Genomic DNA, 16,692 nt, shown 5'->3' on the forward strand with positions numbered 1-16,692 from the left:
GTTGCAGGTGGGAGGGTGGTGTAGGTGGGTGGCTGGTGTATGTGGGTGGGTGATGTAGGTGGGTGGGTGTTGCAGGTGGGAGGGTGGTGTAGGTGGGTGGCTTGTGTATGTGGGTGGGTGATGTAGGTGGGTGGGTGTTGTAGGTGGGTGGGTGTTGTAGGTGGGAGGGTGGTGTAGGTGGGTGGCTGGTGTAGGTGGGTGGTTGGTGTAGGTGGGTGGCTGGTGTAGGTGGGTGGCTGGTGTAGGTGGGTGGGTGTTGTAGGTGGGAAGGTGGTGTAGATGAGTGGTTGGTGTAGGTGGGAGGGTGGTGTAGGTGGGAGGGTGGTGTAGGTGGGAGGGTGGTGTAGGTGGGTGGTTGGTGTAGATGGGAGGGTGGTGTAGGTGGGAGGGTGGTGTAGGTGGGAGGGTGGTGTAGGTGGGTGGGTGGTGTAGGTGGGTGGGTGGTGTGTCTCATATCAGCTGTAGTGAAGGAAAGGGACATTATAAAATAACTGATAAAAAATGATAAGTTTATAGAAAAGGAAGGAAAGACGAGGAATGTAGTGATGATGAAAGTAGTGGTGGTGATAGTAGTAGTGATGATAGTAGGGGAAGATTAGGATTGTAGCGTGGTGATATTGGTAGTGATGATAGTATTGAGAAGATGAGTAATGTAGTGATGATAGTGGTAGTGGTAATAGTAGTTATGGTGATAGTGGTAGTGATATTAGTGGTGGGAAGATAAGGAGTGTAGTGATGATATCAATCAATTAGTCAAGAAGGGGAAAACGCAGCGGGGAGCATAACCTCACTCACCCTCCGACTCCATCCACGCGGGTCCCTCTGTGCGACCCTCCATGCAGTGACTATTCTCCCTCTAAGTACCACCCGACAGGAGTGATTGACCTGCTCCAGCCATGAGTTATGTAGCCTTCCCCTTGGCCTCCTCCACCCTGGGTTAACTCGTTCAGAGATCACCCTGTGAGCAGGATCAGCCTCAGGATCGCGGGCCACGTGCCCGTATAGCTGGAGTTGGCGATGACGTATTATGTGGGTAATAGGCCACGATTCAGTCACACAAAGTAGTCGCTCGTTTCTCATCCTGGTTGTACCAGCGATATCCCATGAACCTGCGAAGACAGTTCCAAAGGAGTCATTTCGCCATTTCATGTCACTGTTTGGTGTCCATGTCTCACAGCCATATAGTAAGACAGGCAGCACTAGCGCCCTGAAGATGCTAACTTTCGTCCTTCTATACAAGTAGCAACAGCGTCAAATATCTGAACTGAGGAAATCCATAACCCCATAGGCCAGACCAATGCGACAAGAGATCTCACTGTCTGATCTACCATTGTTTTGGACCACACTACCAAGATAAGTGAATCTTTCCAAGACTTCTATATCCTTACCACGTGCTTGAACAGACTAAACTGCTTCATTCAGCAGGCCACCAAATGCCTGGACCTTGGTCTTGACCCAGGAGACCTTTAGTCCCAGTGGCTTGGCATTCTCATGAAATTCCTCGAGGGCACTCAGTAACATCTCCAGCAACTCTGCTAGGATAACTGCATCATCAGCAAAGTCAAGGTCAGTAACCCTGACTTCGACTCACAGCCCAGTCCAGTACCCAATCCGCGTATGTGTTGAAAAGTATGGGGGCAAGGACACATCCTTGTCTTACACCAGAACTTACTGGAAAGAGGTCAGATGTCCCCCACGCCACACTTGAGAGCACTATCAGTGTTTGAGTACAAGCCAGCAATCAGTTGGATCATTCCTGTGGGGATCCCACGGAGTGGCTGGTGTTCACATAGTACCTCCCGATTTACAGAGTTAAACGCCTTCTTGAGATCCACATAGGCTGCTCGCAGACCCTGTCGAAATTCAAGACGGCATTCACAAACACTCGAAGAGCTAGGATACGGTCAACAGTACACTTTTTGGGCGTGAATCCAGATTGCTCAGGCCCCTAAAACTTTAGCAGATAGTCCCAGATACGCATCAGGAGAATGTATGCAAGAGCTTTACCTGGCACACTGAGCACTGTAGTATCCCGGTAGTTAGTTACTACAGCCATGCTGGTCTTCTTTTCCTTTCCAGATAGGGGTGGCCAAACCCTTCGTCCAGTTAGGAGGAATGATACTAGTCTGCCAAATGGTTTCTGTGGCTACATGTAACCCCTTGATTATGACTTTGCCCACAGCTTTGATCAATTCTGCTGAGATGTCACAAACATTAGCTGCTCTGCCACATTTCAGTCTATCTACTGCCTTCTTGATTTCATCTAGGGAAGGCATAACTTCGTCAATTCGTAGGACAGCAGTCAGCAGTCGTACATCAGCCGAAGGAAGCTCTCCACTGAGAGGTTTGGCCATGTACACCTGCTCTAAGTAGTCAGCCCAACAAGCCCTATACTCGTTTGCCTCCGACATGAGTCGTCTATCTGCTGTCTGAGAGGTTGGTCTGGAGCGGAGCTTCTTCAGGGTTCTGTAGGCAGGTCGAAGGTCATTTGCATGAAAATGGTTTTCCATCTCCTCAGCGATTTCCTTGATATATCTCGCCTTGTCCCTTCTCAATAAAACTTGTGCCTGTCGAGACAGAAGTCTGTGCTATTCCTGATCCCCAGCCAGTCTGTCAGCACGACTCTCCTCAATTGTGGTCAGCATCCCCCACGAGATGAATCCCCTCTTTGATCTCAGGTGGTCTCCAGTACACTCATCAGCTGCTGCCAGGGTAGCACGCTTAAAGGTATCCCATCGTTCAACAGGATCCTCAACAGCACTGAGCACTTGAAACCGATTTGAGACTGCCACTGCATACTTATATGCACACTCCTCATCACTGAGTTTCTCAAGATGGAACCTTTTCTGGTGGCATCTTGAGAATCTCTCAGTTTTTTATTTGTAGCCTTAAAGTAGCAACATGAAATCTGTGATCACCAGCAAAGAACTCAGCACTCTCAAAAATCCTGCAGTTCTGAAGGATCCTCCAGCGAGTACTAACAAGAATGTATTAAATCTCCTTAGCAACTCCTCCAATATTGGGATACCAAGTCCAGTGGTGAAGATTTGGCCGCTGGAACCAGAGTCCAGCAATTCTTAACTTATGGGATTATGCAATATCCAGAAGGTAAGAAACAATTAGAGTTCCTGGTTTCATGGCCATGGAGACCTACACAATCCCTGATGCTCCCCCTGTCAGTGCCAGTAACTGCATTAAACCCTCCCAGGACCAGGAGTGTATCCCACGAAGGGCACTGTTCCACAACAGTCAGGTTTGGTGTAGAACAGCTTTTTCTCTTCAGGATCACTCATCTCAGTTGGAGCATACATTGCAATAAGAGAGATGAAGCCCAAGGTATGCTTCAGTCTCACCAGCATTATATGCTCATCAACAGGAGTAGCCCTGTTGACACAAAACAAAGTGAGCAGCAATTGCCACAATGACACTCCTAAGATGGGCACATTGTCAGAGCCAGACTAGTTGTATGCGTATCTATCACTACTGATCTCATCATGCCCAGGTCACCTAACTTCACAAAGCGCAACTATGCTGACCCCCAGTCTCCCCAACTGTCGTGACAATAAAGGCAGTCAATTATCTTTTGAAAGGCTTAGAACATTCCAAGTCCCCCCCCCCCCCTTGCAGTGCCTTCAGAAGGTTAAACCCGCTCATGGAGCCTAGGGCTCGCGCGTCCTCTACGCTACCTAGACGCGAATCAAAAGGAGAGTCTGGGCTATGGGGTTCCCCTCCCTCCATCATTCGGTCGCTGGGGTCCCATAGGCTTTACCCAGCAACCATCATGGTGGGCGCCAGCATGACGGGGCCCAAAAAGCCCTGCCAGGCCGGCTCCAGAGGGAGGATCCCTCGGCAAAACTAGGTCAGGGTCAGGCAATAAGCACTGGCTCCTATCCCTCTTCCTTCTCTTACTTTGCGCGGGGTTGTTCTTTTACAGAGAGGGGATGCAAACCCCACCCCAACCCCCCAAAGTCAGGAAAAGGCTCGCCACTAGCCTATGGACAGAGGTGTGGAATCCCTGACAATGGCCATCCAGGTTTTACCTCAGAGTTTTCCTTCTCCCAGGTGGATTGCCAACCAAGGCTAACCAGCTCCATCCACCTTACCAGATGGTCGTTGGTATAAATTGGTCATCCGCCCTTTGACAGGTCGTGTTTTTCATCCTGCAGGGTGTCTAGTCACCCTCCTCACTGGCCTAGACCAGTGGGGCTGCCGGTTTATTTGCCGACGATCCGACCATGGAACAGGTAGTACTGGATTACATGGTACCAGTAGCAGAACAGTGTCTGACCTGACAATAGTGAGGATAGTGGTGGTGATAATAGTAGTAGTGGTGACAGTGGTAATGATGATAGTGGGGGAAGATGAGGAATGTAGTGATGACAATGGTAATGATATAGTAGTAGTGGTGATAATGGTAGTGATGATAGTGGGGGATGGTGAGGAATGTAGTGATGATAGTAGAAGCGATAATTGTTAAATGGTGATAGTAGTAGGAGTTATAGTTGCCGTTATGATAGTAGTGGTATGATAGATTTTTAGCAGGGAAAACAACCAGGTTTTAGGCAGGGCATGTCCCGCGTGGGCTGCCCATACTAAGGGGGTGTGCTCTGTGGGTCTGGGGATCTGTTGGTATTCATAGCTATATACCTGGGCAACGCCGGGTACCCCTGCTAGTGCCAGAGTTCAAGCACCCGTCCGGTATGATGGTAATGATAATAATAAAACTTCGGTGTTCAGACTATACTGGTATTTGTATTTACATGTTACACAGTATAGTGATCTCTATACAGAGTGCATTGTGCAGCAGATGAACATTACAGTGCCACAGTGTGTGACATCCCTAGGCAATATGGTCAGAGCTTAAATATCTGCATGTTATAGCTGGTTTGTGTTCACCTGATAGGCCAGGTATAATCAGATTGAAAGATAAATTTGACTAGTAACCAAGGAGGCTTCTTTTCGCCTCACAGCTAAAGCTCATCGGATATCAGAGAACCAAGATTTAATAGTCAAGCCATGGAAGTGGCCGCTTGTGTCAGATGAAAACATACAGACTGTATTAGGCCGACGTTGTTGTTATAGTTGTGACCCAGAACTCAGCTGAACGTGAACACTGTGGACTGCAGGCTAAAATTGTCCTCGCAGTCCACCATCCTTCTTTCGGGGGATAGAGAAGGAGCTGAGGAAAGTTTACATAACCAGCCAGTGGAGCTACTCGATTGAGCCAGTGCTACCACGTGAAGGCGTCCCCCTCCAGCGCCTTTTGGTTGATGTGGCATCGGAAGAGCAATCAGTATGTCTAAAGTTCTTTGTCTTTTAACTTACACCTTAAAACTGCTGATGAATTTGGCAGCTATGGCCAATATAGTGATAATGTTGAGGTAAAGCAGTCCAGAATTATATGAGAAGAAAAAAAAGAGTAAAACCTAGCCTAATGCATACATTGCTATCAACGAACTACAGCTAAATCATCATCATCATAATCATCATCAAGCTTTCTCTTCCCGCGTAAGAGATGAAGCGAAGCAGTGTCTACTAAGAACACACAAAAATGTTGGGCATGCTGTTGGCTGGTACCTAAGAAAACGGAAAAAGAAAACAATCACTAGAGAGGAGAAGGGAAAAACTCTACAGGGGTGGGGTTTGGCACCTTAAGTTACCATCAACCCCTCATCATTTAATTCTTGCCAGCTTCAGACGATTTCACTTAGCAGGGACCTTTGGAAGTGGAGGGGTTGGATACAGCTTCATTAACCTCCTCACTGCTACGGTGTTCTCCTAAGATGAATAAAATCGTCTGGAGATAATAAGAATACACTAAAACTTGCATCTTAGTGAGGCCCATATCTTATGTGGCAAAGGAGGCTTGGTAGCACCTCTTCCTTAGCCATGTATTTTGCATATCAAACCTTAACATTGCCTTGTGTGTTACTTATTTCGCTTTAATAGTGACAAAGTTTGCATCAGTTATAAAGAGGAGGACAATGAATTAAAATGTGTACAATAAATAGGTAAGGAATGGGTGTTACGAAAGCTCAGTGGTCACTCAATACGCCTCTATGTAATTAGGTCACTAATTTCCAAACTTGAAATTAAGGCAAGTGTCCTCCACGTCGTCCCTGATCCACTGGTCATCTCTTGGTTCAGGTCTGGAGAGAAGTGGTTCTTCCAGTCGCCCTTCATCCCTAGAAAAAAGAGAAAAAAGGGTTTCTCTCTCTCTCTCTCTCTCTCTCTCTCTCTCTCTCTCTCTCTCTCTCTCTCTCTCTCTCTCTCTCTCTCTCTCTCTCTCTCTCTCTCTCTCTCTCTCTCTCTCTCTCTCTCTCTCTCTCTCTCTCTCTCTCTCTCTCTCACCATTCCTAAACATGCCACCTTCCTTCTTCCAGATATCCTCGATGTAGAAGGCCTTGTCAGTTGGTTCCCCTCGAGTTTTCATGGAAGTTAAACTGGTGAACTCGGCAATCTGTGGAATGGAGAAGGAAATGGACAATAATAATAATAATAATAATAATAATAATAATAACAATAATAATAATAATAATAGTAATGATGATGATGATGATGATGATGATGATAATAATAATATAGTAATAGGACAGTAATGATAATACTAATAAACATAATATCGTTAATAATAATCGTTATCATCACCCTTATCCTCCCCTCCCTTCTCCTCCTTCTCCTCCTCCTCCTTCTCTTCCTCCTCCTAATCATCATCATCATCATCATCATCATCATCATCATCATCGTAGTCTTCATTCTTATTTTTTCCCCGCCAAGGATGGGGTGAGGCACGATCCTGAGACACTGAAAAAGAAATGGCGAAGATGGGAGAACTAGGAAGCTTCGTAGCAATTATTCCTGAGCTAGTTTTCTGGGTGATTCGAGTTTAAAATTCTTGTGTCTGTATTTTGTATTTATTATATCAATACAGTTTATTTCAATGGGTTGTAAGATGATATTGAGATGTGTTCAGAACCAATCACAATGGAAGATGTGTTACGGAATCTCCAGAGCCGCTTACAGTGGGATCCAGAATCAATCCGTCGACTGTCATGAGAGAGAGAGAGAGAGAGAGAGAGAGACGGGGGGAAGACAGTGAGTGAGGGAGGGAGAGGGAGACAGTGAGATAGGGGGTGAGGGGAGATGGATACAGTAGAGAGAGAGAGAGGAGGGAAAGATATTGAGAGATAAATGGATAGAAAGGTAGATAAAGACAGATACGAGCAGAGAGAGAGAGAGAGAGAGAGAGAGAGAGAGAGAGATAATGTGCCATGTGCTCCTCCGTTCTTAGTCAGTCAGATCAATAGACACCTGCTATAACGAATCTCAAATTTATAGCACTGAGGTAGAAATTATTAGGAAATTGAAACAGTTAAAAGTGCTAAATTCCACACTGTTCAACCTGGGAATGCGACAAGGTGTGGACAATACCCCTGTTAATGAGCTGAATTTGTAAGGTATGTGGTAATTGTAGCACAGCTCTGAATTTCCGTATCGTTGCTGACAGTGTTCAGTAATGTGGGATGCAGGCTAATCACACCTAACGACTGTAGATGACCCTTAAGTGTGGTGATGATAGAACTGAGATTTTTGTATCCTTGCTGACTGCACTGTGTAATGTGGGATGCAGGCTAATCCCACCTAACAACTACACGTGTTGCATCAAAGACCATCAATCCTAAGTGCCTTCCTTACACCTTGGCGGATCAGACTTTGGAAGAGGGTACGGTATTCTCGTCGGGTAAGGAGGCGTCTTAGCACCTCTTCCTTAGCAATTTATTTTCTAAGCTACCCATTAATATCCTCTTCTTTGCTTTTAATATCTTTTTTACGTCGACGCAGATTGCATGAATAACGCACAAGACTACAGCAGCGGAGCAGAATCAGGAATATGCCGGTAAGGAAGAGGTGTTGAGTAAGCTTCCTAACCGCACGAGTTTCTTCTACTCACCTTCTTGAGTTGTTCCTCCGTCAAGTTTTTGCCGAGGAATTTGTTAACTTTCTGTAGCTGTCCCATGATGTCGTCCTTCATGTCCTCGTAGGTGGTGATGTAAAGGTTGGGGTTGTGTGTCTGCCTCCAGGCTTGTAGCACGTGTGGCCAGTACGGCCAGAATGGGACTAGTACCACCAGGACGCAAAATTAATGAATATAGAAGTTAATAAATAAATAAATACATAAATACATACATACAAACAAACGTACATACATACATACATACATACATGTACACAGATACATACGGTAAATTAATACGGACAGTATAACACCAGTCCCACGAAGACAGAAAATAAATAAATGCATTCATACATTGGTACCCATACATACATACATACATTCGTACAGACAGACAGACAGACAGACATAAAATAAATACAAATACATCATTGGTGAAATCATGGTTGTACTTTTTTTTTTTAAATCACTAAAGTCGTCTTTGATATTAAAATTCTTATCCTCTGATATACAGCGATGACCAAGAGTTCGCTGACACTGTTCTGCTTGATGTTTCAGTGGAAGCTGTTAAATGAAGTATTTTGACGCGACTGTAGTATAAGGCACATAATACATGAGTATAAGGAGAAGGAGCACTGTCTGTCGTTTGGGGAGGAAGGAGAATTATGGAAGACAGGACAAACGATTCTCGGCGAATTTTTGCTCACGGCTGTACAGAGGAGAAGGGTGAGGGTGGCATGGAAGGGGGACAGAATGGGGACGGGGGAGGGATGGGGGAGGGGGACCAAGCTCTGTTCTGGGGAGGGGGGTGTTCAGTGTTTAAAATTTGTGTTGGCTCTAGTGTAGCTCTATGTCACAACTGTATTACACGCTCCATGTGCTCTTAAGGTGAATGTTTATATTGAAAGTATTCGTTTGGTTGGGCACAGACCTAAGAACTGAGAGCACAAAAGAAATAAATGTGAATCCCCCACAATTTGCTGATAATCTTACGTCATCATTTTATTAGCTCTTGAAACAGAATGCTTATCAAATGTAAATATATGACGAGGAGATTTTGCAGTGTTTCTCCTTCAGTTAAAAAAGGAAAACATTAAGTACAATAACAAGTACTCTTTGCACTGTACAGAATAATGTACTGCACTATATGTACTTATCATCACAATATAGTACTTTAATGTAATACCTTTATTCTGTCCCCGGAAAGTTGGCCAAAAGTTATCATCCCTGGTAGGCTGATCACAGAGCTAAGTATTGAAACAGGGATGTGAGTCTTGTGCTTCTTGAACATACTTACGGTTGACTCCATGTCTTAACTTAGTATTAACTTAGAATTGTTTTTGAAAGACGAACTAGAGACTTGATATTGTGTAAACCTCCATATGTACAACAATTTTCCTCGTAACCCAAAAATGTTTTGCAATTATGTTTGAAAATTTGATCCCAGGCTGCTAAAAATTTCACATATTGGTATTATTTTATACATAATGGTAATTTGGTTCTTATTAAGCTCCTACAAAGTATACAGCACAGTGTTGCACGTAGTTGCACATTAAATAATCAGAAACCTCAAACGGGGGGGTCTTATTGGGGGTAGAGGGTCTGGGAGGGGGTAAGGGGGGAGACCTCCCAAACCCTACGGATAACACCTCCTTTAAACCATTCATTCAAGATACGCCTATAACAATGTATTGCTTGTTCTCTCCTTATGATAGGATAAGTTAAATGCATCCTAAATTAACCTGTTCAGTATGTGAGTCTTTTCTGAAGTTAACTAATACCGTCCAATAGAAGCAAGGGTAAATTGGAAAGCATGTCACCCTCATAGAAGATAAGGTAAATTAGAGAGCATGTCAGCTGGAGTTCAGGAGAAATATAATCTCTAAACTATAAATTCTGTTCTCTGTACTGAATCAGTGTACAATAATCTCTGTACTATAACTAGTCACTGTACTGTAATCTCTGTACTGTAATCTCTGTACTGTATTCTCTACTTACTCTCGCCTCTCATCACTTCCCTGGCAAACTTCTCGGGTGATCCTTGATAGCTTCCACCCTTGGCCACACGTATGTAGTGGTGGAAGGATACCACCATGCCCTTGGGGTTCCTGGCCACGTAGACTACCTGTAACACCATCATCATCAATTATCATCATCATCATCGTCAATACGTCACCATCATCATCAGTCATCATAATATTCATCAATCCATTATCATCATCATCATCATCTTCATCGTGTTCGTCCCTCTCGTCCCCTCCTTCTTGTCCACACCATTGATATTATTATAAACTTTCCACATCCCTGTGGGAAGTTTTCTTGTTTTTGTCTATAATATTATTATTCTGGGGAAGATCTAAATTGCTGCCACTTGCATACCGTTTGAGCTAGAGCCTTCTTTCTTTGCCATAGTAAAGTACTGGTTGGCCCCTTCATCTGACCAAATATCATCCTGATCCTACTAGCGGAACCCGGATAGGATCCGGAACAAACAAACAAAAAAGTGAATCTAAAGCTCAAGAACCACTTAAGTCAGAGGGCTGAAGTTTTTACTGGCACACACCTGGGACACGGCCAGAAGGCAGCGCTTAATACAGTGCAGATCAGATCATTGTTCTCTGATCTCGCCAATGGTCCAAAATTTTGATTACTCCGTAAGACGGAGAAGTCATCTGATTTTATGTGAAAGAAAAGAGCTACAGACACCAAACTTGGTGGACTTATGGATTTTGATGACCTGGGGTGACATGTACAAGATCAGTGACCCTGACTTCAAGATCCCTTTAAAGCTTGGCTTCTAGTAAACAATGGTTGAGGGAAGTTTTTATCAAAATTGCCCTTGGACAATTTTACAGTCTTCTAGCTTTTATTATTATTATTATTATTATTATTATCATTATTATTATTATTATTATTATTATTATTATTATTATTATTATTATTATTATTGTTGTTGTTGTTGTTGTTGTCCCTGTGTAGGAATTAAAAATACATAGGAAGGGGTCCCTAGTCCCCTCTACCCGTCCCTTTTAGCCGCCTTTTACGACACGCTGGGAATACGGTGGCAGAATTCTTCCTAACACAACCTGGCCGCAGAGTGGTAGTACCACCCCATAGTGCGGCTAGATTGTATCCCCCCGCTACATGAGGTAAGACTGAAGGGAAGACCACGAATAGGATGGATGGACAATGTGAAGAAAGCATCAGATGTGGGAGGGATGTCTGTACAGCAAGGAAGAGTGGCTGCACATGATAGGGATGAATGGGGAGAAATTGTGCATGAATAAATGGTGACGCGGTGCAGAGGGGATATTCTCCCACATTTGGTATGATCAGCTAATCAGGTCAGATGTGGGTAAGGGGATGGGTCCATTATGATGTGGCAGGGGTAAACCAGCTCTCCTGCTGCAGACGTCGATGATTGCACTGCGCAGTTGACCCTCATGTGGTGTGTATTTTATTGCTCAGTGTGTGTGTGTGTGTGTGTGTGTGTGTGTGTGTGTGTGTGTGGATGAGTAAATTGGGAGTGCGTCGTCCTGTCTTGGCTTCCCCCACCTTTTTTTTTTGGGGGGGAAGCAGCCTACGTATATAGATAGGTATATTATCTTTGCGACATGGAATGTAAGGGGTGCAAATCGGATTGCGACATGGAATGTAAGGGATGCAAATGATGAGGTGAAAGAGAGAGAGAGAGATTGTCCATGTGCTTCAGGGTGTGAAAGTGGGATATATGTGGATTTACTGAAATTAAACGGCGAGGTGAGAGTGTGAGAGAATGGGAGTATGGATGGGGTATATGTGTAGGAGTAGGTGAGAATGAGAGGGCAAAAGAAGGAGTGTGTATTGTTGTAACAGATGGAAGGAGAATATAAGAGAGTATGGATCGGTTGGCTCAAGGACTGTGTGGTTATGATTGAAAATTGGACTATAAATGTGGGAGATTGTGTGCATGTATGCACCAATGCAACCTCATGCAAGCAGAGTGAGAGAAGAGTTCTGGACTAATGTGAAGCACGCATGGAAAAGTTTGAAAGGAATGAGAGAGTGTTTTTATTGGGGATATGAATGGAAAAGTTGGGAATGTGAAGGTGGATGGAGTAGTTGATGAGTGGGGTGTGCCTGCAGAGATGGATGAGAATGGTGGTGCTTTAGTGGACATTTGTGATGGGAGGAGGTTGGTGATACCCAATACCCTCTTCAGACACAAAATGATCCATAGGTATACTTGGCGAGTAATGAGAAGGGTGGGTGGTGAACTGAATGAACGGAAGGCAATGACTGATTATGTATGTGTGAATGAAAGGATGAGAAGGTGTTTACTGGATGAAAGGGCATATAGAGGTTGAGGGAGTGTACTTTATGACCACCACTTAGTGGTGGTGAGAATCAAGGTCCAAATAAAATGGAGAAATAGAAGAAGGGGAGCACAAGAGGAAGTAGTTCATACAAAGAGGGTGGAAAGGTTACAAGAGGATGGAAAAAAGGCGTAATATAAGAGAGAAGTGGAGGAACGATTGGGTAAATATGGACTGGAGCAGATGGGGGACGTCGAAGGTGTGTGCAAGATATTCACAGAAGAAACCTGTGCAGCATGTGAGGTGGTGTGTGGGGTGAAGTGAAGACGAAACGGGGTGCAGGGAACAGCATGGTGGAATGAAGAGTTGAGACAGGCTGTGGCACAAAAGAAGAAAGATTATAGTGAGTGGATGAGAAACAGGGACGTGGATGAAGTTGAAGGATGGAAGAGAGAGAGTTATATGTAGAGAGGAAGAGAGATGTGAAAAGATTAATAAGAGAGAGTAAGAAGAGAGTGGATGAGGAATTTGGAAGGAATTTGAGTGTAAAGTGGAGGGACTGTAAGAAAATGTTCTGAGTGTGTCAGAGACGAAAGTCGGGGAGTGAAAGATAAAAATGGTAGATTACTGGTGGAGAAGGAGAAAAGTGAGCAGATGGAGAGAACAAACACTTTAAGGAATTGCTGAACACAGAGAATGAAAGTAATGTGGGTATAAGTGGTTGGGGAATGACTGGGAGACGGCGGGAGGTGAGACGAGAGGAAGAAATCAGTAGGCTGGAACTTGTGGAAGCATTGAAGTAAGTCCAAATGGGGAAATCTCCAGGAATTGATGAAGTGTGTGGTGAAATACTGAAACATGGAGGAGAGATAGTAGTAGAATGGATGTGGAAGATGTGAAGATTGGCCTGGGAAGAAGGTACAGTAGAGTCCCAGAGGATTGGAAGTCAGGTATAATTATTCTCCTGTACAAAGGAAAAAGGGAAAATGGAGTGTGTGGTAATCATAGGGACATTTGTTTTCTTAGTATACTAGGAAAAATATATGGTAGGATACTTACTGACAGAGTTAGGGAAATAACAGAGGAATTAGTTGAAGAAGAACAGGGAGGTTTTAGGAAGGGAAGAGTTGTGTAGATCAGATATAGATCTTTCGTGGAAAAGTTTCTAGAGAAGAGAAAGACGTTGTATTCGGCCTTCGTGGATTTGGAGAAAGCATATGACAGAGTGGATAGACAAGGATTGTGGAAAGTGAATATATGGAGTAAATAGGAAGTTGCTGAATGCTGTGAAGAGTATGTATGAGGGTGCTCAGGCCACAGTGTGTGTGGATAGCGAACTGAGTGAATTTTTCTATTTGAAGGTTGGATTGAAACAGGGATGTGTCATGTCTCCATGGTTGTTCAATATGTATATGGATGGGATTATAAAAGAGATACAAGATAGGGTACTGGATGTTGGAGCGGCCCTAATGAGAGAGGGTAGTGTTTGGAAGCTCCTTGTGCTGTTATTTTCAGATGATACTATATTGTTAAGTGAAGACGAAGGGGAGCTGCAAGGCTTGGTAGATGAGTTTGTGAGAGTGTGTGAGAAAAGGAATCTAAAGATAAATGTAGGGAAGAGTAAAGTGATGGTCTTCGATAGAAGTGAAGTCAGTGAATGTACAGTGAGGCTGGATGAGGAGGATATGGAAAATATGAGTGTGTTTAAGTACTTGGGTAGTGTGACGAGTAAGGATGGAAGTTTGGAGGGTGAAGTGCTTGAAAGGGTACAGCAGGGAAGAAAGGTTGCTGGTTCCTTGAAAGCAGTGATAAGAAACAGAGAAGTTAGCATGGAAGTGAGAAAGTTACTACATGACAGTATTGTGATACCAACTCTATTTTATGGAAGTGAAGCTTGGACCTTGTTGGAGAGACAGAAGTCAAGAGTGAGAGCAGTGGAAATAAGTTATTTGAGAGGAGAATGTGGAGTCACATGGAGAGACAGACTGACAATTGAGGAAGTGAAGGAGTGTTGTGGTGTAGATGTGGATGTGACAGGAAGCGTTAGGAGAAACACACTAAGATGGTTTGGCTATGTGGAGAGGATGGAGAGTGAGAGACTGACGAGGAGAGTGTATGTGAGTGAGGTGGAGGGTGGGAGATAGAGGAGAAAGCCAAGGATGAGATGGAGGGATGGAGTGGAGAGGTATATGAGAGAAGGGGGGTGTGAGCTGGGAGCAGGGCAGTGAAATGACGGGAGACAGGGTGACATTGAGGCAATATGTTTGTGGACATCCCTTACGAGATTAAGGCGTCTGGCAGTAGACAGGTAGATAGAATTATCGGTGTCTGGGGGCTCCGGGATCGTGGAAAATAAATTGCTAAAGAAGATGCATTACTAAATCTCCAATGCTGCTCAGAATACAGCACATACCGCCAATATGTGTTTTGAAATATGACAACCCTTATAACACTTAGCTGTGACATGGAACATAAATCACTAAGGAAAATGTGTTTCGGTACCTCCATGTTGTAAATCTGGTCCAGATATTATGTATCAGACATGTAAAATAAATGGCAAAGGAAAATGTGTTAGGTGTTAAGCAGGCAGATGGCAACCTCCAAGTGTGTGTGTGTGTGTGTGTGTGTGTGTGTGTGTGTGTGTGTGTGTGTGTGTTATGCAAGGAAGAAGGAACCAAAGGCCAGAAGTCCATAACATTGTTCCCTCCATGAAAAACAAAAACAAGATAACAGAGCGAAAGTCAAGATCTGTTCATTCCGAGATGCCTGGACACACTGCGCTTCAAAAACTGCAGGTCATAGGCAGTAGGCAATACAGACAGAGGGAGACAGTTCCAGAGCTGACCTGTTGCATACATGAAGGACTTGGAGTAATGATTAACTTATCGACCTACCTACCTACCTACCTACACTGGAGGTCATAGGCGGTAGGAAATACAGAGGGAGACAGTTCCAGAGTTGACCTGCTGCATACATGAAAGAATGGAAGGAATGGTTACCTTGCCTACCTGCCTATCCACACTGGAGGTCATAGGCAGTAGGAAATACGAGTACAGCATGAGGATGACAGTTCCAGAGTTGACCTGTTGCATACATGAAGGACTCTTGCAGGTCAACAGGCAGGAGGTGAGGCAGCAGTTCACCCCATAAGAAACATATCCGAGGAAGTGGATCGCCAGGCAGTATTACTCGTTCATGCATCAGACGCATCTAATTCCGTCAGTCGAGAGGCAATGCTGCACAATATCAAGGTTAAATACCCAGCGTTTGCCCTTTATGTGGAAAACACTTACAAAGAACCAGCAGACTACATTGTGGGTAAGACAGCTGCTCACGATGTCGGTGTAATCCAGTCCACATAGGAACCTTACCAGGGGACCCTGTTGCCGTGGCTATGTACGCCCTGGACAGTGCTGCAACAACAGATCCAATACGAGGCCACCAATGTAAAGCAAGTAGCCTATGCAGATGATCTCACAGGGACTGGCAAGGTGGAAGGTGTGAGGAAATCGTGGCACCTTGTAACATCTCATGGCCCTGAAATAGTTACTACCCTAATGCAAGTAAGTCCATCTTGATTGTGAAACCAGCATACAATCGCGATGCACAGGAAGCCTTCAGAGACACATGAAGCCTTCAGAGACACAGTGGTGATGGTGACAAAGGAAGGTCAGAGGCGTCTAGATGCAGTGACTGGAACTAGGGAATTCAGAGACCAATATGTGAGTGATGAGGTAATGACACGAGTAGAAGAAATACATGTACTATCCAGCCACGCAAACACAAAACCCCACGTAGCATACACAGCATTTACATATGGTATAAAGCACAAACGGACCTTCGTAATGCTGACCATCACAGACAAAGAGTTGCTGCTACAACCACTGGAGGATACTATCAGGGAATCATTCCTCCCATCACTGACCAATGGCCACATCCCCACACCGGAAGAGAGGGATCTTCTAGCATTACCACCCAGCATGGGAGGCCTTGGCATTATAAATCCAGCAGCCATGGCGGGCTATGAACAAAGAAATTCACTTAGGCTCACCGAATCCTTGTCACAGAATATAATTATGTGCCCAGGATGAGACGAGTGAAATCGACCAACAACGACGGAAAGATATAAAGACACAGATATGCAAAGAGCAAGACGCAAGACAAAAGAGCCAGCAGCAGTACACAACTAAACATCTTACATCCGACCAGCACTGAAGCGCTCATATGGCACAGGAGGTTTGGGCATCGAACTTGCTGACAACCCTGCCTCTCAAGGCAAAAGGCTTTCACTTCAGCAAACAAGAGTGGACTGCAAGAAAGGAGGTTTTGTTTGCCTTCGACATGATGAAATACGCTACCTCACTGCCAAAATGCTGCAGGAACTATGCCATGACGTCACCACAGAGCCAGCTGTGCTCCCTCTAGACGGCGAGCACTTCATCC

The 16,692-nt window shown here is 44.5% G+C and overlaps 1 protein-coding gene across 1 annotated transcript; it reads right to left on the reverse strand.

Annotated features, from left to right (window-relative positions):
* Positions 1 to 1,682: 1,682 nt before the first annotated feature.
* LOC145408107 (uncharacterized) lies at positions 1,683 to 2,510 on the reverse strand. Its single transcript, XM_080278914.1, has 2 exons — positions 2,181 to 2,510; positions 1,683 to 1,853 (listed from the first exon to the last, which is right to left on the reverse strand). Exons 1-2 carry the CDS (start codon positions 2,508 to 2,510, stop codon positions 1,683 to 1,685), a joined length of 501 nt encoding a protein of 166 aa, XP_080135040.1.
* Positions 2,511 to 16,692: the final 14,182 nt, after the last annotated feature.

The sequence above is a fragment of the Coenobita brevimanus genome, chromosome 75 (assembly GCF_032717465.1).
Source record: "Coenobita brevimanus isolate Jiangsu-jjx chromosome 75, ASM3271746v2, whole genome shotgun sequence".
In the NCBI taxonomy this organism is placed as follows: domain Eukaryota; kingdom Metazoa; phylum Arthropoda; class Malacostraca; order Decapoda; family Coenobitidae; genus Coenobita; species Coenobita brevimanus.